The 25,349-nt window shown below is 40.3% G+C and overlaps 1 protein-coding gene across 3 annotated transcripts in view; it reads right to left on the bottom strand.

Moving 5' to 3' along the window:
- zmp:0000001168 (signal-induced proliferation-associated 1-like protein 2) overlaps positions 1-25,349 on the bottom strand; it is a 32,922-nt gene that overhangs the window by 4,951 nt on the left and 2,622 nt on the right. The window contains exons 1-14 of one of the 3 annotated variants that reach the window (XM_042008375.1): positions 18,182-18,398; positions 12,841-14,444; positions 11,651-11,775; positions 11,370-11,558; positions 9,261-9,435; positions 8,883-8,986; positions 7,069-7,226; positions 6,149-6,755; positions 5,788-6,062; positions 4,745-5,140; positions 2,776-2,902; positions 2,561-2,693; positions 1,544-1,642; positions 1,008-1,080 (exon numbers count right to left, since the gene is read on the bottom strand). In XM_042008375.1, the coding sequence (XP_041864309.1) occupies positions 1,008-1,080; positions 1,544-1,642; positions 2,561-2,693; positions 2,776-2,902; positions 4,745-5,140; positions 5,788-6,062; positions 6,149-6,755; positions 7,069-7,226; positions 8,883-8,986; positions 9,261-9,435; positions 11,370-11,558; positions 11,651-11,775; positions 12,841-14,059 (3,680 nt within the window). In that variant the 5' untranslated portion in view covers positions 14,060-14,444; positions 18,182-18,398. Of the gene's footprint in view, positions 1-1,007; positions 1,081-1,543; positions 1,643-2,560; positions 2,694-2,775; positions 2,903-4,744; positions 5,141-5,787; positions 6,063-6,148; positions 6,756-7,068; positions 7,227-8,882; positions 8,987-9,260; positions 9,436-11,369; positions 11,559-11,650; positions 11,776-12,840; positions 14,445-15,091; positions 15,308-18,181; positions 18,399-25,349 lie in introns of those variants that run through there. The other 2 variants (XM_042008376.1, XM_042008374.1) reach the window with 2 other exon arrangements.

The following is a 25,349-nucleotide window of genomic DNA, read 5'->3' as shown; positions in this document are numbered from 1 at the left end:
AACTGCATTCTGCAGTAAAAGAGATTTCTCTTTTCCTGTAATAGCACCTCCATCCAGCTCAAACAGGGTGAGTGAACATTTCAATTTGTATGACTGGTGTCTGCCACTCCAGCAGCCTTAGAGCAAGAGACTTTGTCTCTGCTACCTTTAATGAAATATATAGTACCCTGAGATCAATTTACAGTAATCGCCACGTCTGATGAGTAAAGCCGTTCTGACTGAGTGCAGTCATCTCATGCTGCATTTTGTCTGACTGCAGTTATAAATAATGACTGCACACTGCAGAGCGCAGCAAAAATGGCCTCCTGATAGAATTAAAGAAGCATAGCGCTGATGTTAAAGGCTTTTATTCAACCAGGTTTGATGACAGGGCTGAAAATTTGGTCTTTAAAGTTCAAGGTCATACAGATGTGATGCCTTTTCTATTTTCTTGGGAAAAGTTTTAATTAAAAAGATGTTGTTACATTTGTCTTAATATTATGTCAAATTGCTTGTTCAGTTTATTTAAAAAAAGGCTAACAGGTAATAACAAACTAAACATTATGTACTGGAGGCATTTTAGTCAATAGTTGGTGTTAGTCCAACTAGTTAAATAAAGATAATTTCTTTACAATTCACAGGTGGACAAACAGTATGCTCTGACTGTAAATACAGAATAGAGCCAAGCTTCACTTTGGTTTTTGGTGGACTTTGGTGGACTTTGCATGACAAGCCATGGCAACTGAATGAGTAGAAAGAGTATCAAAGAAAAATAAAAAGGATTGGATCTGGAGTTTTACATAAAGATGACCATGGCAGTGAGTCAGACATGCTAATAAATCAGCAAGACGTCTCTTTTTATGGGGGAGAAAGGCCATTGCTTTGATTCTAACAGTTGGATGTAGCTAAGTAACTGTGAGAGAATAAAAGAGTAGATCTCATCTTACACAGCAAAGAAAAGAACAAAGAAAAGCCACTGACTACAGCTATCTACTGAGCTTTTTATCTACTACCTACATACAACCTACCTCTCCTTTAAGTCTTTCAACTTGCCGTCGGTCAGATCGGCTCCTGCTTGAGAGGAGTCTCCGGCTTTGCGATCTACGGGACAATATCCACATCATTGGCACTTAAAGCAGTTATAGACATGCATCACAGTCAAACACAGAGGACATCTACTCAGAGAAAAGTATTCAACTTTTTTTATTAAATACTGCACACCACACATCCAGAAGTATGACAGTAAGCCTCCTTGATCAAAGGTTCTTTAAAATTTGCAGGAATTTATCTCCCTTTTAGCTTAAGTGAAGTTAGAGACACTAGAGCTGACTTGTAATCATTTTTCCCTGTGAAGGTTTTGGATATGGCCGAACTCCAGTGAAGAAACCCACACTTACAGAAAAGTAATAAGCTCACTGTTATCACCACAGATGCATAGCAGAAGGCAAAAATGACCAATTTAAATCTCAGAAACCCTCTGTGTTCATGTTTGTGCTAACCATTAAATCCCCTCATTGTATTATTTACATTTAAAAACACAATCAGAGAAGTGAATGTTCCTCACCTTCTTTTGATAAAGCCTCCAGGATGCTGCGGCAGGCTGTTGCCAGGTCAGCAATGGACTGCCACTCCTCCTCCGTCGAATCTGTGGTCTCTGAGAGAACTACGAGAGAGAAGTTGAGATTTATTACCCAGCTCTACACAGCATACTGTATCACAGTGTATTGCCAGTAACCCGGGAGATGAGGGGGACTGCGGATGCTGTTAGCTGCCAGGTGCCCTCTGGTCCTGCAGTGACAAACAAACCCCACTGGGGGGAGCTGCTGTGTTGACACTGGACAGGTTCTGAGTCAAGAGTGTGCAACAATACACAGGAAATACTATCATGTATATGCTTAAGCTGCTGGTTTTAATGTGTCTGATGTGCGTGTCAGCAATTTGGATTATATTTCTGACAGACTACGTTACTGGTGCTTTTTCTTCCTGTGGCAGAACAACATTAAAAACAATCAGAGGCTTCATCATTCCCACAAAAATCAGGTGCATCTGATGAGAGGATGACCAAGGGTGCTCTTGTGACAGTTAAACGATGAGTTTCATACTCTCAGTGGTGGCAGAGCAGATGGTGGAAGAGGGGTTCCTCGATTTGGGGTTGCCTTAAACTCCACCCCTTCCATGACCCATCTGTCCCCCTTTTATCCCAGCCCTGGCAGGGGGTGGCAGCAGAACAGGGGTGATATTAGATTAGCGGAATAAGGGGCAGCACGCATAAAAGAGGGGGAACAAAAGAGATGCATGGGGGATAAGAGGGAGGATAATGAAAAGAGGAGTTTAAGGCAGGAAAAATCTGGGAAAGGGAGTTTTTGGTTCAGATCAGGCAGAGATTATTTGCAAACGTGTAATCATTTCATTCTTGTGATATTTGAGCAGCTGTGCCAGATGATGATCAGGGGCATATTCTTAAACATGCTCACTTTTATAATTTATTTTGTTCAGTTTAAATACATTTATACTGGTTCCATAAATTAGTGTGTTTATCTGTATATGTCTCATAGTACATCTGAAATGAGGAAGCACTTACTTTTGGTGATGGAGTTATGAAGACTCAGGGCTCGTGAGTTTCTTTCAGCTCTGTCTACACAGGACAGCCGGGAAGATGACAGCGAGGAGTCGCTCGCTGATGCTTTGTCGTCGCCAAACTCAGCACCCATGAACTGCAGACAAGAAAGGAGTGAGATAAAGGGGGAAATAACTTGGAAATGTTGAAGTAAAGCCACTCCTTTTTCAGTTTGTCACCTGCTCCTCCTCAAGGGGAACCTTGGGTTTGACAGCAAGGATCAGATCAGGTGTGGCGTCCCTCAGCTCTCCGGCGTTCTCGTAGATGTGGCGTTCTCCCTTCACCCGCACATTGTCGTACACGTGCCTGTCAATCAGGGAAGGAGGAAAAAAAGACACCAAACAAATTTTTATCTGATACAGGTGCTGAAACAGACTGAACTTGCAGCATAATCAAACCTGTCATGCGCTTTAATACTAATGATTCAGTTCTGAATCGTGTGATGATAAAAATCAATCAAACTCAGTTTGGTGAGAAGATAAATTCATTAATATCTGACTGAGCATTTCCTGTTTACAGTTTCTTCCTGAAGCTGACAAGTGTGATTTGTAGTTAATTGGATGGATATAGATGTTGTTTTCACTGACTGGCAGGAAGATGATAAAAAAAAAAAACAGAAATGTGCTTTTGTGTGATCAATATACTTTCAAATAAAACTTCTTACTATTGTAGACATGATGATCCACTACACAAAGGTTTTTCTCTTACACACATAAACTGGAAACCTTTTGTGTCAAGTTACAAAGTGAATGGTGAAACTGCTGTAAACCTTTGGAATTTGCACGGTTTCTCTGGTCTTCCAACAGTCTAAAGTCAAGCATGTTAGCTTAGTTATTGAGTCGAAACTGGAAATTCATGTGAGTGTGTATAGTTGTTCTTTCCTCTTAGAAAATAAAGTACCAAGGCATACCTTTAAGGGTACAAAGTATTGTTACTGATGTCTTCAAGATATTGCTGTTGCACATCAAAAGTGCAGTTAGTACCTTATAAAGACCAATCTTATACCTCTGAGGCCATCTGGTCTTTATAAGGTACATACTGCACTGTTGAGGGTACAACAGCAGTACCTTTGAGAGTACCACCCCAGTGGCAATCCTTTATACCCCAAAAGCTACAATTAGATACTCTATTAACTGTGAACCAGTAACTTGTCAACATTTCCAGCATGGTGTGAGTTGACCTAGACTAAAGCTCTACAAACTCCTGAGGAATTAATCAGGTATAGGTAATGGAAATACTACTACTACTATTATTACTACTACTACTACTTACAGCAGCACAGTGGATTCAAATACAATTATAATTTACTGATTGAACTGTCACCACAGTCTTATTAATTATCAGGAAATAGGTAATGAGTTGTAAAAATCTTTTAAAATGACCTACGATAAATCTGAACTACTGCAAGAAACCACAAAAACAACAGCTGCTGCCGGTACATTATTACAATCCATATTTCAGTTATAGCTTATTTTTCTCACTATTGCATAATTATCAATTAACTAAATACAAAAACTAAGAAAAAAGTTAGAGGTATTACCTCCTGATACCCAAACCTTCTTCAAGTGTCTTTTTTTTTATCAATAGGATGTCAAAGATGACTTAATAAAGACTGGCAAAGGAGTACTTAGGTAATTAAAATTAGTCACTTTTGCACAAAAATTATTGTCTAATATTGCTGATTTTCAGTTGAAATAGTTGGAGATTCGTCTCTGATAACTGGTTACTGTAAGTGATGAATCAGCAGAGTGGTTTTATACAATATTTCTGATAGTTTTATTGTAAATGTGGCTTTTAGGAAAGAAGTAGAAATATAATGTGTCTGTAGACAAAAGTAAAAAATGCACTAAGGCGACTGAGTAAATGTGCTTTGTTTAAAATAGAAATTAAGTTTCTATTTCATGCATGTATTTAAAAATTGTTATATTTCATTAACAGAATGATCATGTGGCATGTTTATTGACTTTCTTCGGTTATATATTGTATTTAGAGCAGGAAACAACTAAAACCTGCAGGACAGCGGCGCTCGAGGACCAGAACTGGACATCCCTGATTCAGATGCTCTAGCAGAGGAGCACATCTTGTTTCATGGCGTTTGTTTCCATGTGTCATTACAAAAACAGTGGTGGTTGCTTTAGTGACACTCACCCATCACATGCGTCTGTGTAAGTCAGCTGTTTCTCCAAAGAGAGGCTGCGAGAAAGTTGCGAGGCACTGTCCTCCTGGTTCTGATTGGCTGGCTGGTCCTGCAGAGAAGTGGCCCTCAACAAAGGTAAACTGGGCGGCATGAGGAGCGAGCCGTGATCTGCCTCAGTTTGCCCTTCATGGCACGGCTGCTCTTCTCCCCCTTCTGTCGTTGTCTGCACCTCTATTGTGTCCACCTCGCTGACCCCACCCGTCTTCAGCTCGTCCTCATTCGCCTGCTGCTCCTCTTCTTCCTCCTCTTCTTCCCTCTCATCTAGCACCCAGGCCTCTCCTGACCGATCCTCGCCGGGCTTGCATTCTGCATCCTTGATTGCTTTTTGGTACAGCTCAGAGAAACTCCTGCAGAGGATAAAACAACAATGTACTCTGTAAGTAACAGAACAGTCACGCTTTATTGCTTTATGGCTCAAATTAATTGAGAAGAAGCTAAAAACAAAAATAAGATTCCTCTGAAAACACACTTTCTACTTTGATTAACAACATCTTTGTGACAATTTGCATTAAATTGTCACAGATGAGCATCTCAGGGCTGAGATATAAATAAATCAGAGGTTTTAATGCTGCCAGCTTTGTGATGTTGTCTGGAGCTGAGACCTGTATGTCTGCTTTAATATTGCTTTATTTTGACTAAACAGTTTTATCCACAGCTTGCCCCCTGTTGGGTTTCAGCTGAGTAGAAAGTGCTGGTTATGTTGGGACAGTCTGTGCCAGTGTGATTAAACATCATTAGAGGGATTTATTGGCTGTTAGCTGGCTGACTGCATTTTGTCATCAACTGTAGAGCGAGCTGTGACCTTTCAGTGCCTTTAAACTAGCGCTGGATTGACTTGTCCCACTAACCCCCTCCTCCTCATTCACTGTGTTACCACCTCTCTGGGAATAATCTTCTCTCTCTGCAGCTTTTTTGATGCCCATGGGTTCTTTCTCTAGTCACACTCTATGTCTGTTGACCCTACTGTTAACTTATCCTTGTCCCTCCCCCTTACCTGCGAGGCTTGCCATTTTCATCTGGTGGGATAACTGTGATGTGGATCTTGTGTGCCGTGCGGAGCAGCCTGGTCCTCTCTTCAGGGCTCAGGTGAACAAGGGAGTGTCCACACAGCCGCACCACACGAGCCCAAAGTTGTAGACCCCCGCTCTCAGCGTAGCAGAACCTCTGCAGATCTGTCACGAAGCCCTCTTCATTCATCAGAAAGCCAGGCTGCCCCACTCCGTCCCGCAGGGGGGTGACCTCCAGGGCCTCACAGCCCCGTGTAACCAGCTGTAGAAAAACAGAGCAGGATGAATAAATCAGGGAGATAATGAGCCATTCAGTGCAAAATTTCAAATGTGGATGCCAATACCCACCTCAAGCCTTTGCACCACCTCTCTTATGTCCTCTGTCTGACTCTCCAACACACTGATTGACACAGACTCCCCACGTTCATAGAAGATATCCAAGCATGGGCCCCCCTCCTTAGGCTCTGTCACAGCCTTCCAGCCAATGACATCCCGACAGGAGCAGTTAAACACCACCCTGCGCGTGCACCTCTCGATGAGCACCACTGACTCAGCCGACACGCCAAGCAGACAGGGGAGCTTGTGCTCCCCCACCTCCCATTCGTCTCTGCTGTTGACCATTACTGCCCACACAAGCGCTCCGGCACTGTGCAGCTCGGCTCCTTTAGCGCCCTTCAGCTTGTCTTTGCGCTTGCCGCCAAGAGAGAGCAGGGGGAACTTGGTGGAGGAATCGATGGGAGTGGTGGTCACGTAGTTCTCTGCCAAGTCTTTCAGGTATTCCTGCCTCGTACGGGTGGCCATGGAGCGAAACTTCTCAGACTTCTCTGCAGCATTTTCAGCATTCACCGCCTTTGCCAGGAGAAAGTCTCTGAAGGCAGGTGAGCGAGGGAATCGTGCACCCTTAGGGAATAGAGGGCCAAATAATGGGATGTCTTTGGAGCGTGTCACAGCCACTCTGAGAGAGAGAGAGAAGGAAAGAGGAATGACTGAGTAAAAGAGTGATACAGCTGAAGCATTTAATCGATGTCTAGTTTTCTGTGCAGAAGGGTGTTCAGTGCTTTTGCAGAGAAACAGATTTTGTTTTCTCTTAAGCTTCTACACATGAGATGATGTGGCCAAATCAGCGATAGTAACACACATCTTTACACTGATCTCCATATAGCACATAGAACAGATGCTTCAACACATTAAAAGATGCTTTGACTCATCAATAAATCCCTCAATATCACTGTAGCATTAATGGTATAACAGACAGGATCAAACCAAACCTGTAATAGGTGTTTTCCGTGCAGGGCTCATGAACCTGAACTATGATGAAGACATGTTGGAAATGGGAGCGGATGGACTTTGGAGTGAAAGGCAGGGCGCCTGGCTCTTGGAAAACGATCGTCACAATGTCATTACCGATGTGTCGCTTTCTCAGCAACTGATGAGAAAAAATAGAAACACAGAGACGTTAATTAAATAAGAATACAATGAGCTAAATAAGACTAAACTTCCCAACACTATGCTCATTTATCTGCCAAGTCAAACCACGTAAGTTGTCTTATTTTGGTGGCATGCATATACTTACTTTTAGTGACCAAACTATACAGATCTGAAAGCCACTGCTCCACTGCAGGTTGCATAAGATCACATGGTGGTAGTATTACGATCTGGGGTTTTTTTGGCTCGACTAGAACAACTTAACATCATTGACAGTGTAATGTAAGAACCTGGTTTGTACCAATAGAAAGTGGGATAAGCAGAGCAAAAATTAATTTTCCTAAATGAGAAAAACCTACACATTTATTTATTTATTTATTTATTTTTTATTTTGATCAGTTGGTTCACCTTAAAATGTTTTTAAATTTGTGTGGAAATGTGATTTATTGTTCAGATTTCTACAGGGTACATAAACCTTTGAGTTCCAACTGTAGATCTGAGTGAATGTGGTTGTTGTACTATAGTTCAAAGAAATTAAAAACAATTAAGACTATGAACAAAATCAGGGATGTTAACTGATATAAAGATTAATCTATGAAGAGAAGTCAAATTTTCAAATCTGAGGAAAAATAATAACCTAAATAAACTTTAAATAATTATGTGTCTTGAAGCTCAGAGTTCAATGCTTTTACACAAGCAGACTTTTAAAATTCAAATATCAACATTTTCTTTACAGTTTAGAAAAAAAATATGATTTGAAACTAGATTTTAACCTGCTGGTGCATGAATTATTACAAAACAGAACCACATATTTTTAAATAAAATGTTTTACTTCTACAGACATGCACATTGTAAACTGTACATTGCACATTCTACACATTGATGGTTTTCTGTATTTTAGGCTTATTTTAACTTTTACTCAGTTTGTTGATGTTTCTATTTGATCTATGAAAATATTTATAAAATAATATCTGGTCATATTAATATAGTATAAGTTTTCTATAAAAACACCTGGATTGTTTTCTTGTCCTGTTTATCACTGAGGCAAACTTGGTCATTACAATGTATGTATATATACTATATCAAATGTATTTATTCTTTTTATGTGCCGGAGTATTGGTGACTCACTAATGTCCAATGAAGTTGCTAATGTACGATCCACACCCATGCATACATTTAAAAACAGCCTTTAAATATGTGTCCACTGTAGTGGACACTGTGCATCAAAGGGTTAAAAACGACAAGATTTTCACAAAGGATGCATTCTAAGGCTTTGCACTGCTCTGGTTTTATGCAAATCTTTAATCTCTGTTAGTATGTCATTTTCATTTTGTTCATAAATGACAGTGAACAAGCTTAAACCACAGATTGCGCAGATGTCTGAAAAGGAAGTCCGCCTGTGAGGCAGCGGTGAAAACCTTATTGGTGGGAGTGAACACTGGGGGGCAGGATTTCTATGTCATGCTTGTTGTCAAGTACAGAAGCTTTCTTTTTCTTTTTAAGCTTTTGCCAAAGCGATACAGTCTGAACAGATATGGATAATGAAGGCTGTTCAGAGTTTGATGCAGAGATGAGAAAGATGTGAGTAATTCTGTGAGACTAACAGATGGACATGGTTGAATATGTCTCATCTCTGTTAGGTTTGTGTTAATCTTACCTGCTGTGTGTTGTTGGCTGTGTAGGGGAGCATAGTGGACACATGAAACATAATCTCATAGTCCTGATAGCGCGTGTAGAGGGAATGCGTTCCAGTGGAGTCCGCTGTATATCCACAAGACATCACACAAAAAGACAGAAAGAGAAATCAGTCGTCATACTGTCACAGCCAGGCTGCAATCTGTCCCACTGAAGGGAATACAGTTCTGAGATAATCAGCAGTGACTATGCTATTTTGCAGGCATTACTCAGATTACATGGGGCTAGATGGAAGTTATCTGAGGCTTTCAGTGAGACACTGATGGCCTTTGGATAACAGTGCTGTGATATTGTGAGATGCTGCTAATAGATCTGTGTGCAGCGCATGGCTTCAGCTCACTCTTGTTATCCAGCTGAGCTCGGTATTTTTCCCAGCCCTTCAGCCGCACCCGCTCTCCGAGCAGATCCAGAAACTCTTCAAAGGCCGGTCCGGAGCTCTCGTTGTTGTACATGTCTTCCTCTGAGCTTTGCCCAGCCCGGCAGTACATCACACCGACCTTTCTCTGAAAATTCAGCTACATTGTAAGACAGAAAAACACAGAATTGAGTGCACCTTTGCAAAACTTCATTTTCCCCAGTTAACACAAATCAAGCTATTTTCATAGAGCATCCTCATATAATTATCCCAGTTGACAGCTCAAAAATAATGTTTGGAAGAGTTTTTACATGAGCTCCACCTGCTGAGTGTTAACATAGGCACATCCTCCCTTTTTTCAGTCAGCTACAAAAGGTGGAAGCTGATTACAGTTGACCTACAGTGAGTGCATTGAAGGGGACATAATATATATGAAAACAAATCTCTTTTTTCTGTTTGAGAGCAAATATTTAGGCATCTAAAATGTCCACCAACTTAAAAACCTGACAGATTTACAAAGTTTTCACTTTGTTTGGGACTTCCTGCATCATTCAGTGATGAATTCAGATTTAGAGAGTGCAGTAAGACCACAGGCCAGGTCACAGTACATTTATCCAATTCCCATTTTTATCTTTGACCACAACTTTCTAATCAAGCTGCATACATTGTACCTTGGATTTGGGAAGCTGAAACTCATTTAAAATGGCTTAATGTTATACTTTTATTAGCAAATTAGCATCAGCAGTTTTATAGTTCACTAAACCGAAGAGCAAAATGACATAAAAGTTCTTTAACAGTACTTTATCTAATGATTTGTATCCCAACTGGGGATTCTGACTAATTTTTGGCATGTCATTTGATTTACTTTTAGAACTGCAGGTTGAAAAATCCTAGATCCCATTTGCTGTTGAATGCATCATCAACAGCTCAACAATAGAGCCTGCCATTACAAATACAGACTTGTGAGCACTGGTAAAGTGTTGTCCATAAAAGCAGCTGTTTTATGGGTTTATGGAGCCAACATGTGATGGTGGAATTACAATGTGATTTTGACTTGTGTATTAGTCGCTGTCTGGTCATTTAGTTCACTCAGCATTCCTATTTGGGGTGCAATGTTTTAACATCATGGCCCAGGACAAAAACATGACTCAGGAGGAGATTGTGACTATAACAGTGATCAGTACCAGCTGTCTTTGGCTTAACTGAAAATGAGAGAAAAGTAAATATTTGAGAATAAAACTGCAAATCAGTTTGGTGTGTACCATTGTGGACTCTCAGGCTATTTACTGTATGCTTTTTCATATGGTGTTAGATGCTTAGGGGGTTACTCAGTGTAATTGGTGCACAAATTTACACTTGCATAGTAGTGCAAAGCTGTAGGACAGAGATAAAAAGAGGCGTACTGTGTAGTAAAGAGGGGTGTAGAGAAGGAAGGTGGCTCACTCCTTCAGCTAACCAGCTACTATGAACAGAGCTGTAATGAAGTGAATGAAACAAAAGGAGCTATCGTGCTGTAATCCTGGGGTTAATATTGCTAAAGCATGTCACACACATTTCATTCCTACCTCAGAAATTGTGTAAGCTTGTAAAGGAAAAAGCCTTTTGAAATTTTTCTTCCTGACTTTTAATGACGACAGAAAATATTCTGTAGTAATTTCAGAAACTGATAGATGAAGTCTGTTTTTGGTACATATTTTTCTTTTTGTAATTTTTTAAAAGTTTTAAGGCAAAAAAAAAAAAAAAACCCCTGAAGACATTATTGGTTTTCCCCATTACTTTTTAAAACTATATTTTTACTGTTTTCAGACAAATTAATATTTTATATTTAAAAAACTTTAGGCTTCTCATGCCTGCTTTGTACATAGAACTTAACCCAATTTTGTTAAAAAATAGTAAAACTGAGCCAGACCAAAATTAGCTGCAGTTCTAACTGATTAAAAAAATTGTGTTTTCATGTTTTCACATGTAAAGACAACAACATCCCAGTCTGACCTTTGAAAAAGCTGATGCTGCTTGATAGTATTCAGTGTCCTGAAAAGCTTCCAGTCTAGTACATGCAGTAGTCTCTTGTATCGCAAACGTAGCATTACTCACCCCCTGTTCGTCCAGTTTGAGCAGCGTGTCCCGGACCTTTGGAGAGTTTGAGGCCAAGCGAAGGCAGTGCAGGTTGAGTTCGGGCATGATGAACTCCAGCAGCCTCTTGGGAGACAAGCCTCTAGGAGTCGTGTGACGAGCAGCAGACGGCACTGACTCCTCTAAGATGGAACCTCGCAGTGTTTTCATCTGAGGAGAAGATTTACCATCAACATTTTCAGAAAAACCCTTTTTAAACATGTTGAACCCGAGTCTGAAGAGGGAATGAAGTCTACGTTTACCTCTGTGGTGCGAAAGATGATTCTGTAATTATACTGAGCTCCGCTGGATCCTTCTTTCTCCTCTCGTCGGAAGCTGATGGCCACTGGACCGAGGCGATCGTCCATTCCAAAGAAATTCTGATGCTCTGTAACCAAATCAGAGATAAAGAAAAAGTATTGGAGGCCACTCACCCAAAACAAGGGCAAAAATAACATAAAAGCAAAAACATTTTTGATATTATTTTAAACTACATCCTTCATACGATCCCTTCACAGTACCATGATATGCTTGAAGATTACTCACCTGAACTAATTTCAGTAATTTAATTTTTGCAATTCGTTCTAAACCTTACCTGTCTTTAATTTTAATCAGTTTAGTTAGAAATTTACACTGAATTGGATTTAATTAAATTTAATATTCTTTTACCACGCAATGGTACAAATACACACTTTAAACAACACTACTGAATGTAATAATGTTTGCAAGCTTTCAAATAACATTAAATACATCTTTCTTTCTTACAATGAAAAGCAACACCTACCTCTTGTAATTCTCTTCATAGAATTACATTCTATGTTGTTTACAAGAAAGTCAGAACTGGTAAACACATATTTTCTAAATCATTCATTTATCATCAATCATCAAAGATCCTTAATTTTGCAGAGTGCAGAGTAACTGGTAGAGTTACCCCAAGTACCTTGAGCTCAGGCCCGTGGCTTCTTTCTAAAGCCACTAGAGCCCCTAAAATAGAAACATATTCATTTTGACGGATTTTCATATTGGAAAAAAAAATAAACAAAACCAGTAATCATTAAGCATTAAGCATAACTACTGTTGTTGCGTTTTTGTTGGTGTGTAAAGCAATTTTAAACCAAGTCCAATAAAACGTGAGTAAAAGGTGAAGCTTAGAAAGAATCACTAAAATGATTAAATTTAACTCTTGTGATCAGACTTTTCAAACTTTTAAAATAGCATCCATTCATCCATCCATCCATTTTTTCTACGCGCTTAGACCAATGAAGAGTTGCAGGGATGCTGGACCATGTCCCAGTGGGACTTAGACAAGAGGCAGGCTACACCCTGGATAGGTCACTAAGGAGCATTTGTGTAATAAATCTTTATAGATTCCACAAATTTATTAATCAAATTTGAAATCATAAAAATGAAAGCTAATCAGGTTCAAGTTGTCTCACTGTGGTGTTTCACGTACCTTTCATATAGAAATATTTGCGATAGTAATGGGCTCCCAGATCAGCGTGCTCTATAAAGTAGTTGCTCTTTCCCTGCAGTTGGACGTGACTCTCTCTGGGCTCTTCAAGGACTGAAACTGCATCGTTAGGAGTTCGCAAGCTTGACCAAAGTCCCCGCCTTCCTGGGGACCGACCCAAACCCACTTGCTCCTCTCCTCCTGTCTCATTGCGGAAATGAGGACAGCTGAGGAGAAGCTCGTTATCATTTCCGTCACCTTCATCTAGCAGCAGTGACTGTTCAGGGTCATCTGCATTCCCCCCATTGCTTCCTCCACCCTGCGCAGGTGAGGATGGGGTGGACTGAGTGAGGGGGCGCAGCTGAGAGGCAGCTGAGGCCCCTGAGGTGATATTCTTTTTGCGTCCAATGCTGTCTCTGTTTGTGGCTGCCTCGGTGAGGTCAAACAAGATGCTCTGAACATCATAGTGGGCAAAGTTCCTTACCCATGCTCCACCCCCAAGGTTGTCATACGGACCAGGTTGAGGGATTTGAGGTGGTGTAGATTTGGACTTTTTATTCAGACCCTCGGGCTTAGGCGGCTTTGCAGGTTTAGGAGAGTCCCCTGTGAGAGCAGTGATACCTCGGAAGAACCCATCAGGCTCTGGAGGGTTGCACTGCAGTCCTAAAAGCAAGAAAGGGTCTTTGAAACGGAGGGCGTTTGGACTCAGGGGCCCCTGATCTTCTGCTCTCACCTCCTGAATTTGAGTCTGTCTCTCCAGTGATGACAGGCTGCCATATTCTCTGCGTAGCAGCATGCCTGAGTCCCCCTGAGCCCCTGCTCCTGCCTTGTCACCAACTGCTCGGACAGCCTTTCCCCCTGCCCCAGAGGAATCCAAGTCTCCCAAGGTTACATCGCTGTTGCTCCTCTGCATGATATGGCTCCGCCCCACCGACCGCAGGGTCAACCCCACACGGCTCGGAGTTAGGCTGTCTACATCAGCTCCATCACCGTCCCTTCTCGGAGGCCACTCCACTACGCCCGCCTCCCGTTTGGGGTCAAAGTTGACTGTAGCAATAGGTGGCCGCACGTTCTGGCGGCGAAACTTGCGGATGAATAGGTCATCTGACTGCATGATGCTCGAGAAAGCGAATCCTGTCTTCTCCCCAGAGTTTCCTGCTGTCCCAGTTAACTTTTGATTCTGGTCTCTGTGGTGCTTGTATGAAACGGAGATGCTGTGCATGAAGATGAAAACTCCAGCTAAGTGAAAACAACAGATGTAGTCCTCATTCACACCACTTATGAAGGCTGAACTCTCTCAACCCTTGGGCTCTCATTGGTGCCTGTGTGAGATGCCACACCTTGTCAGTACGTTCTTGAGTGTGGATGATGTAGACGGAGGTGAAAACGCAGCTTTTGCTTGCGGCAGGGGTCCATCCAGGTGTGCAGATGTGCGTTTAAGTCCAGTAGTAGGCTGTTCCTTCCATTGATGTGAGGATGAGAGGATCATCACTGGAACCCAACCCTGTGCCCTCTGAGGAGGAGAGGCTCTGTTTCTTTCAACCCGTCTAACATGGCATCCATTGGTTTGCACTCCTCAGTGCCTGCAGCCTTTATCCACTGGCCACCTGAGGAGAAAAATGACAAAAAGAAATGTCTTTTTTTAAACCGCATCTCGCTCATCGCTCATCCACACTTCCATTTATTAATAGACAGCTTTATATGCAACCCATTGCAGCTTGTCAGAGCAGCCAGGAGCACTGTGCAGAGAGGAATGATTCTGGTAAACAAGTATTGAATTCCAACAATAAGGCAGCAGGCAGGTCTGACGTGTGTTTTATTGTTGAGTAATGCTTTGTACCTCTATTTTCTCATTATTATTCTTTCCTTTAGTCACTTTCCGTTCCAGAGTTTCCCTAAATAGTTCCATAGCAAACTTAAGGCTCAGCACATTCACCCTGCTCACGCTCACAATAGACAGTATTAAAACAGGGGAGGGGGCCTTCCTGGCTCACTGACAGCATGCCAGCATACGAGAGAAATAAATATTCTCTGTCGCTCCCACACATGCATTCACACAAACACACACAGTTTTGGTCTTTACACCTCTACTATATTAAATGAATGTGTAACAGGAAAAAAATGACAGTAATTTGGTGCTGCTGTTTTCATTTATACAAACCCAGGAAGTTAAGAGTCACTTAAAAGCATTAGCTTCCCTTTTTTTTTTATTTAGCAGATTTATTTGTTTTTGGAAAATGAAATAGTCACTTACCCACAGAGCAGTCTGTGTATTAAACGAAGATCGGCTTGTTTTCAGTCGTCATTGTCCCGTCTTTGACCAAACTTACGTCAGTCAGCTCAAGCTGAAACCTTTTGTCACTGTCATTAGGTATGAAGGCTCTTCCTGTCTGGCTGTTTCACATGCATCTCCTCTCTTGTGCTTGCAGCTTAAAAAGCAGGTGCAGTGGTGCAGAGCAGCCACCAGAAAAAGTGAGGCACACACACATAAACACACGTGCACACACGTGCACATGCACACACTTTTGTGTACTCATCGCTTCAGAGGACATTACATAGACACAATCTGGAGAATTACTCTAACCTTTTACTATGTCTTCAGCTTAAAGACTCCCCTCAATGTGACTCTTGTGTGAACTGATCTATCCTCATTACATACAAAACACAAACACACGCATTCTGAAAAAAATGCCATATAAGGTAAAAGGGGGATGTCACAAGAAATCTTTGTTTCTCTAAACCTGCTTTCACACTCTCCATTTCCTAACAGTACAAGAAAGCACTGACAAATACATTTAAATCTAAAATCAGTGAAATGCACATGCTTCTTAACCGGCTGTTGTCTGCATCCAGATTTATTATCTTCACTGGTGTCTGACGATATCTTCATCAGTTAAGAAGTGTATAAACTGATGACTGGACTTAGACGCTTGGTGCATTTTGACAGCAGGAAGTGAATTAGTTTGCCTGAAAAAAAGAGGAAACAAGATCTGTCTGTTATTGTTTTGTATAACTGATTCAGCAGGTGATCTTTATGCATCGTCTTCTGTTTGAAATTACCTAGAGTTCTAAAGGTTGCTAAATCAGTCGTCCAAGTTTCTTTTTTATCTGAAGAACAGAAAATTCATAAACTACATGTCATATCTGAATCAATAAGTTTGGCTTTTTACTTTAATAAAGACAAATACTTTATATCTTATTGTGGTTTACCTACCAATGTACAACATCTTCATTTCAGACAATAAAAGGTTTAATCATTAATATGAATAACATTTGAAACGGTAGTTTAAAACAAGTAGAATTTCCCTGTTGTTAATATATTAGCCTCCTGATTCTATCAGCTCTGGATCTGAGCGAATGCAAATGTATGTATCAAATGATTAAAAAGAACAGCCCTTCTGATGGATCAAGCTTCTTTCTTCATGACAACACAAAACGTTTCCTCATCTGACAAACAAGCACTAGTTCATACAGAGCACCCTCTGTGCATAGTCTCTATGGTGCTAAGGTCTCTGACATTAAAAACCTGCTCATGCCTCTCTCTGGAAACTCTCAAATGTTTGTCACACAACATTACCCGTGTGGGCTTGTGTAATTTCTGCCAAAATGCAGTCATTAGGTTTGGCATAATCTGCATGCTTTACAATGGCGAAAAAAATGGGAGGAATCGATCTTCTCTACTATCTCTGACTGGACAGCGGGTATTTTCTTGAAAACTGCCTTTTGCCTTCATGCTATTCCAACAACAACAAACACAACTTCCAGGGTCTGCAAGAAGCTCCACCAACACTTCCGAGCTTCTAAAAACTCCCATTCCATGAAACAATCATTGTTTCCATAGCAACCTGTCTGGTGCAATCCTTATCTGCCATAGCTTCATAATAACTCAGTTTACTCTAGTGAGACAACCTCACATTCACCAAACAAGCCCTCGACTGATGTTTGAGTCAGCGACCGCAGTCTTGCCCCCCCAGCAAACTGAACAAACATGACAACAAGAACAGACAAGGCAGGAAAATGTCATTGTACATAAACAAGAGATTCCCACCTCTAATGTCAGACTTGTGTAATTTCTTACTGGTGATTAATTAACATTCATTCATTCATTCATTCATTCATTCATTCATTCATTTTCTATACTGCTTATTGCAATTCAGGGTCAGGGCGAAGCTGGAGCCTTTCCCAGCCATCAGCAGACAAGAGGAAGGGGACGACTGCAGAATGAATTAACAGATATTTGAATTATGTTATCTAACTATTTAAGATGCAGCATTTGACTTTTTTAGTTTAGGGTTCTAAAAGATTGTTTTTTCTGCTCACCATTTTATTTTGTTTATTGAGTCTGTCTTCAAGGCTCTGGTCAGTTTGGCCCATTTCATCAGAATTATTGTCAAATACAGGAAACTAAATTTTGTGTACCTGTATTTGAATAAACTCCCAGTTAAATGTCCCAGTGTAGCAATCACAACCCTGTGGACCAAATATCAAACCCTGTAAGCAAAGTAATAGGTATACAGCACTAACTCTGTAGCCTTTTTGTAACCCTTAACATAGCTAAATATTTTAAATTTGCTTGCTGAAAAATTTACATTAGACCAACCCTCTCTGATGGCTGTTATTTGATAAATAATTCTTCATGTTTTTACCTCAAATAACACATTGGATGCTGACGACATCTGCAAATTCACCTGAGGTAAAGTTTTCATGGCGTAATGTGTTGTCAACATCAAACTACAGTGCAATGTTTAATACAGAAAACATCACATAAAGCAACTGAAAAAAAAATAACACAATGTATGAAGTGTAGACTCTATTACTATTCATCATCTGTACTCTTTAGCCAAGTGTGAAAATGTGTAGGAACACATCTAATGTGTTAGTTTTTCACTTATTTCCCACAGAATGTTTTTCACATTATTTACAATAACTTATAAGCTTTCTCAAAACCTCAAATGCAAGATATTTGCATTATTTGGCTTGGATACAGACTTTGTTTGATGCCTGTGTACCTGAATCTAATCTATGTAAGTAAGGCACTGAACGAAATTTGAAATCTAGATGTGTTCACTTTTTGCAGAATTATAGTTCATTAAGGAATCTAAATAATATCTAGTCTAGAAAAGTAAATGCAGGTTATAATTCTACCATTCACATTAGCATTTGAGTGTTTCAGCATCTATCCAGATTAGTGCCAAGATGTTAATTATTTGTGTTACCACTTCACAAAGGTAATAAAAAAAACATTTCCCCTTTCATTTAAAGTCAAGCAGAATAATTTTCTTTGCATGAGTGTCTTTATGTATACAAGTCAAATATTTGAAAACCAAATCAGTCATTTGCTCACCATTAGTGACATGTGAAGTCTTCAGTCAGATCTTCAGTAATCCAGAGTAGTATTTAAAGTAAATGACAACAATCAGTCTAAAAAGGAACTCTCATTGAATATAAACGTCCTCTGTGGTCCCTCAATAGAGAAGCGTGTGATATACCTAATGTAGAAGTACAAAGTAAAGAGGAACTGAAGTATTGTGTCTATGCTCATTTCACATCCAAGAGCAGTGTTTGTATGTCAGTGTATTTCCTGCTGCATGCATTGAAATTACATTTGAAATGCCACTGAATAGGACTTCCTCCCAACACATAAGTCAGCCAAACGTAGTCATTTAAACAGCTATGCACAAAAAACAGCTGGAGCACAAATATTAATGAAAAGCTTAACACTTTCTTACTGAACCATCTTCAGTGCAAATATCAATATATATATATATATATATATATATATATATATATATATATATATATATATATATATATATATATATATATATATATATATATATATATAATAAGAAACACATGTGGCTTCATAAATAAAAGAAGCCATTAAGGATTGAGGCAATAATCAGCAATCGGATATTTTGCTTTATCTTCTACAGCGGAACAAACATGGATTTAAAATGTACACTGCTTCTGATGTGCACTGCAAAAACTAATAGGAACTTGTGTACAGTAACCTCTAGATGTTTATTTCCCCTTTGAATGCATCTGCAGGCTGAAACTAAAGATGGCTGACACCCTCATTATGGTGTAGTTGAGCCATTTTTTATTATAAGTACATGCTGCCTAAACATGAACATCTAAAGAATGGCCATGCAGGAACCCTGCAGAAAGATGCACACATCAACTTTCCTTTCTCCTGTTCTGATACTTGTTACAGCTATAGCTGCATGGGTTTAACAGCTTCTTAAACACATTTCTCCACGGCAAGCTCACATGAACCGTTGAGTAAGAGTTGATGGAAACCATGAGCCACAATTATATGACAAGATCACCCGACACTTGACCCTTCACTGGCCTGGTTAGCCGAGACCACTTGAGAAATTTCCATGAAATAGCTTGGATGAGGAACTGCACATAAGTAGGTAATGACTTATATCTCCATGATCTGGCTGCTTTGAAATATAGACTGCTGTTTCTATATATGTGTCTCTGTGTATTTCAAGCCTTTCATCCTTGTTGAAGATTCAAGTAAAACCACTCAATTCTGGTCATGCTGCTGCTCAGCTGTGCTACTCAAGGCATACATTAAACTGCAGTCGAAGAACAATGAACCTAATATGTAGCTGATGCTGTCCAGATTTTTATTTATTTATTTATTTTCAAATAACCAGCCACTAATGGTGAACATGCAGACAGCCATTTCTACCTTGAAACTCGGAGCTTAAACCTCTGAGAACAGTAGGATGTCTGTGTTATTCTACCAGCTGCTTTAAATTTTACACTATATTTATATGCACTTTTTATACTGTGTCCATGATTTTAAACTTTTTTGTTCTTTTTGCACCAGATTCACTTTGAAGGACTGTTGCTGCCCAAGGTAAAGACTTTAACTGATGACAGTGAGTCCCACTTCCATGTTAAGCCCTGGACAAGGTTAATGAGGCTCTGGTGTACATGCGGAAGTCACGGGAAAGTCAAATTAAACCTACACCGTTTTAAGGAAGTCATGGCCGCTTGACTTATTCTGTGCCTGCTCATGAAAGTCTGCTTCCTGTGAAACAGGAAGAGATGACTGACTTTTGAACCTTGAGAGGATGAATGTCGTCATCCTCTGTTCTCTACACTTCCACACCGAGGAGACCTCCTGCCACACTGCAGCATGAATGAGCAGATTTTTACTTTCTGCTGTTTACTCAAGTCGACTCAACCTTCAGCTCTCGCTTTAATCAAAATAACTGCTAAGGGGGCTGTCATTTGAAGTGTTTAATGGCAAAAGAGAGCTGGTGTGCTGATCTAGACGGATGAGATTTGATCTCTTTTTCCTACAGGTGAACCTCTGGCCATCGGCTTAACTGCTAAATAATTAGATCTGATCAAAAGACAAAAGCTGTGCTCCTACTGCCAGCTTATCAACTCATGTCAGGTTGGAGAAGGTTTTTCATACTGAAATCTAAAGTATGTGAATCAAAGTCCTTTGCATGATGTGAGGTCTTTCTATATGATGCAAGTCTTTCTATGGAGAGACATCAAATAATACACGAAGGGGGAGAAAGCAGCTCTGACACCAACATCTGGGAACATGCCCCCGAGTGGACTTGAGTTGAGAAGTCTAGCTTCATGGTTGGCAGAGGTCAACTCCTCGTGTGTCAGTTGTCTGACTTTATAGTTAAAAGCTGCCTAACTGATCCTTAACCACAAGTTCTGAATTATCTCCTAATAGTGATTGATTTTGGGGAAATTTAAAGTCAGGCTCGGGCTCACGTTTATTATTGATTGTGTGTAACCCTGTTACATTTCAGATCGGGTTGCATTCCTGTTGTGCGCCTGAATTTGTGACACTGAACTGCAGCAGATGCTTTTAAAGAGAGAAAATGTGTATTAATGTGGTTGGATCTGATTCAGAAAATGAGTTCACTCTAATGCCTAAATGCTCTCTCGGCATCCTCGTTCTTCCCCACTGAACACCACCACCCTCCACCGCCACCACCACACTGCGGACAGCGAACTGGGCCAAGTCCAGAGGCTTCTAAGTGCAGCTCTCTCTCTCTCTTTATCTCTCTTTTTCTGAACTGTTTAATCTGTCTTTTTTTTATTCAATCTACTTTGCAAATGTCAATCTGAGCTATTGATCCCAGAAGACACATAACCCCTGGCATCAGGTGTTCAACTGGCTGATTCTTTTAAAAAAGAAGGTAGTTGTTAAGATGAGGAAAAATGGGAGGAACTGAAAAAAATGCTAATAAAAAAAGATATAATTGTTCCATTAATGCTGCTGTTCTGACAAAGTAGGTTCACTGGTAATCTTTTGTTGCCAAACCACCTCCACTGTGACGTTACACATATACTACAGATAACTGTATTCATTCGACTGTTTTCTAAAATTTATGCACTGAGAACTTTTAAAGCTCTGCAAAAGGGGGAAAAAAATGGTTGCTCTTCGTCAGCTGTGCTGCACTTGTTAAGGTTATATGTGGAGTTCAAGATTTCCTCTAGGCTCCATAGGATAAATTGAAAATAAGTCTTCTGCCTAATATATTATTAATAAATCTGGGCCAAAAAGCGGATGAGGGTAACCGTAGTGTTAATTATTCATTGGCTGGTAGGAGCGTATTTGTTATGATTCATATCAAAGTCTCTGCCCGGATTCTCTGAGGATGTACGTGCCACGTGTTACAGTAAACTAACGTGATAAAGGTCATCTGCTGTGTGACCTCTGTTCTGTTTGGTCCAGTTTCAGTTTGTTTTTGTCTCTCTTTGTGCGAGAGGATAATGTTATAAAACAGCTTGCAGAAAAACCAAAGAGCCATACAGTTACACTGAGAGTCAAAGCTGCACAAATCTGAGCACATAGGCTTTATATTCGATTATTAATACTCTGTGAACTTACTCCCCCTTGAGTTGATGCAATGAAGAAATTTACTATAAAAAAACGCTTCTTCTACATAGCTGTATATTTTAAAGTTTAACTTCCTCTAGCACCAAACACTACAGTCTAAAACGGATACATGCAAATACAAATTTTAGCACTACTGTTTTCCCACAACTGCCTGAACGAGATGTTCTGTGGTACATAAAAATACCTTACCCACGCTTTTGTCTGACATGATATTTGCCATGACATCAACACTGTGCGCTGGCAGAGTGCAGCTACTTCCTGTGTATCTGAAAACACACCTTGTGGCAGACCATGAGTGTGAACGAGAGATTTAAGGCCTAAATGAGAAAAATGGTTTGAGGTGTGTATCTTTGTGTGGTTGCTGGCTCTTAAAAACACAGTCCAAGCCTTGTAGATGTAGAAAACTGTCCACATAGAGGCAGGAAGAGCAGATGTCCCTCTGTGACCACTGTGTGTGTGTGTGTGTGTGTGTGTGTGTGTGTGTGTGTGGGTGGGCGTTTGTGTCAGAGAGAGGAACTGACCCTCAGCATCATGACTGTATCTATTATGTTGAGCTCAACAGTTCACTGTTATCCCCTCCGTCATCTGTGCAACCAGCTCTGAGGCTGAGGAGAGATTGCTCAATCTAGCTTAAATAGCATGCTGAAGCATTTTAATTTACAGCGTCTACTTTCAGAGGAAGAGAGGCTGACCTCTGCTTCCTCACTCTCCCTGTTCTCCACTGGAATGGATGTGAAGTGGCTTCAACACCAACACAGCTCTTAAAAGAAATCCCAATTTCTCAGGTTAAAATGTTTGTTAATGTGATCAAGTCAAACCAGCTATCTTCACTTACCCTCCATGAGTGTTCATTATAAGCTGAGATATCATACAAGAAAGGCCACTTCTTAATGGCTGCCATTTAATTTACAAGCTACGCTGGTTCAGTTTATGTCCATTATAAGCTTAATAAATGCAAATTGCTCCCATTATTTGGAGAAACAGACTAACGTCTCTCTTTGGCTCTCAGAGCACAGACATCTGTAAAGGTTTCTGCTTTCCTACTAAACAATGGATTAAAGCTACAGTAGTCTTACATAACAATTGGAGTTTTGGCATGCTCTCTTTCTGCTCTTTTTAGTTTTTAAATTAAAAACATTAAAAACATGCACTGAACAGATTGAAGAAATCTGAACCTCTAGATGTTTCAATATGATTGATGTTTTGCATTCTGGCAATAAAGTTTTAAAGAAGTTGGAGAGGAAACAAAAACATTGTGTTCAGTCCACCACAACCACATTCTTGAAAGGTTGAATTTTTATCTTGATGCTAACATAACTAGTTGTTTGATGCAAGTTTAAGAAAGCATCCTGTTAACATTAATTTCTATTTCAATGGACTCCTTTTATTTGCACATTACAGGCAAGTCCTTGCTGCAGCTCACTGCCTCCCTTCTGCCTGGTGGCCTTGTGTCATTTATACCAGCAGCTCTGCACCTTCTGACCTACATAGGAAAAAAAAGAGCAGTTCATGCACCAATATGCTAACCACAGTGGTGCAGACACTGGCTGATTTACTGAATCTTCTCTGAGATATGTGCATAGCTTGGAACAGGTTCTGAACATCTGTGGCTGTGCATTTGTGAATAAAAACATAGTTTTGTCATAAAGAGGGTGCTTGCATTATGTGGAATACTAGCAAGTGCTAATGCCTGCATGTCATTACAGAGAGAAGCTGTCTGAGGTTTATCAGTGAATGCCTGGAGCCAACATTATTATTAAAGCAGCTAATTTATTCATCATGAAGGTATAAAACTTGACATATAAATTCCATGACTGCAAGGCATATATTAGTTTCATGTTAATAAAAATGACCAAGAATAAAGGGAAGTGAGGCAGAACTTGTGTTCAAAGCAAAATGCAAGACACCAATCCAGCCTCCTTCCCCTCTATGTCACTGAGATCACATCTCTGTTGTCAGTTTCCTGTGTGGTTGCTGCTTGTCCCCTTAAGGCTGAACAGTGTGCAGTACCAAAAAGTATATTTGCTGAAACTCCTCTCTCTTCTCACTTCTTTATTACAAGTGCCTTTTACGTGTAAATGAAACAGTTTAGGATGCAAGTTCCTCCTCATAGTGACAGAACAAAGAGGCTCTTCAGTTTGACATAAACGCAGTGAGGAGTTCTCATATTTCAAGCATTATCCCTAGAATAGAATACTTCATAAAGGTATTTTTAAACACCTATCAGAGCTGGCTGTTTTCTGCCTTTTTGATCTATATCGACAAACTATGTGATGAAGTGACGTGGCATGCATGAATGGTTGGTCCTGGACTGCTTTCAGTGGCTCTGAATACCCCTGAGTGCACTTCTCCGGTAATAGCAACAAGAACAATGAGAAAGAACCACCGCACCACTTAATGGTTTAATGTATGTATGACATAACTGAGTGGACATTGTAATTAGGACAATATGTCTGAATATATCTCTGGAAGGGCACATTTTAAAACATGGACTAAACTCGGGAGGCTATCTGTATGTGACTAGATGCTTATAGACAGTATCTCCCAAATATTTTAGGCTATTACATCAGGGCTTTGTTGTTACAGATGCCTGGCTCAGTTGGTCTCTCTCTCTCTCCCTCTTTCGCTCTATCAAAACGATTATATTGTAATTTATTCAAATACAAAAAATGCATCAACCAGCAACAATGATTATGTCCTGTATATTTGAAGAACCAATTTCTTTGCTCATCCTTGATTTCACACTTAAAGAGGTGATGGGTTTCATTTGGGGTTTCAAAAAGGATAATAATTACTGTCATTCCCAAGTGGAATATAAAAAATCTAACTAAATTGTCTTTGTGCAGACAGTGGGTGTTGCAAAATCACTGAGGGACGCTTAAAGAGGAAAAAGTATAAAAATGCAACTTTTTCAGAAAGACAGTGGTAGCTCTGGAAGTAGAGGGAACTGACTCCCCAAGCGATAAAAAGCTCGCTGAATATTTTTTATACTAATGCATCTCAACTGTGCCGAGCTGACATTCTGAATCATGAATCATTCCTCTCGGATTTTTTTAAATTTTCATCATGCTTTCTATTCGTGCAAAGATTTGCTGGAGTACCTTCAGTCCAAGCCAACGTGGCCTGATCTTCCACTGAGTTCCCAGGCCAACAGGGGAACAGGTGACTACAGAGAGCACAAGCTAAGAGGATCCACCCGGTGGGCTTACACTGCCGGCATCCTGCCATCCGATGAGGGGGAGGCTCCGCCTGTCCAACTGCCTCCCTCACTGAGCCCCCCACTGGGAGCCTAACCGGGTGTAGCCATGCAAAACGGCTCCAAATGAGACAGATGATATGATGCTGACTCAGACTACAACGAAATCTGCCTGGTAACTTTCCGATTTAAATTACATGGATGTTCCTGCATGGTGAAGGACTGCTTATGCAAAGTATTTGGTAAAGAATCATTGCAGGGGGTCACAGTTTTATTTTGTGCAGAAACAGGTTAAAAAAATATGAGCTAATGTTTAAATCCTAGCAGCCAAACAGCCTCAGATACCTGCCCCATGGTTTTTGATGCCAGAGGCCATGGTTACTGCAATCAGTAAGTGAGGAAGACTGAGATTAGTCTTTG

Source organism: Melanotaenia boesemani, chromosome 15, assembly GCF_017639745.1.
Source record: "Melanotaenia boesemani isolate fMelBoe1 chromosome 15, fMelBoe1.pri, whole genome shotgun sequence".
NCBI lineage: Eukaryota > Metazoa > Chordata > Actinopteri > Atheriniformes > Melanotaeniidae > Melanotaenia > Melanotaenia boesemani.
The sequence above is the reverse complement of the archived record's forward strand: the minus strand, read 5'-3'. Positions and strand labels throughout refer to the sequence as shown.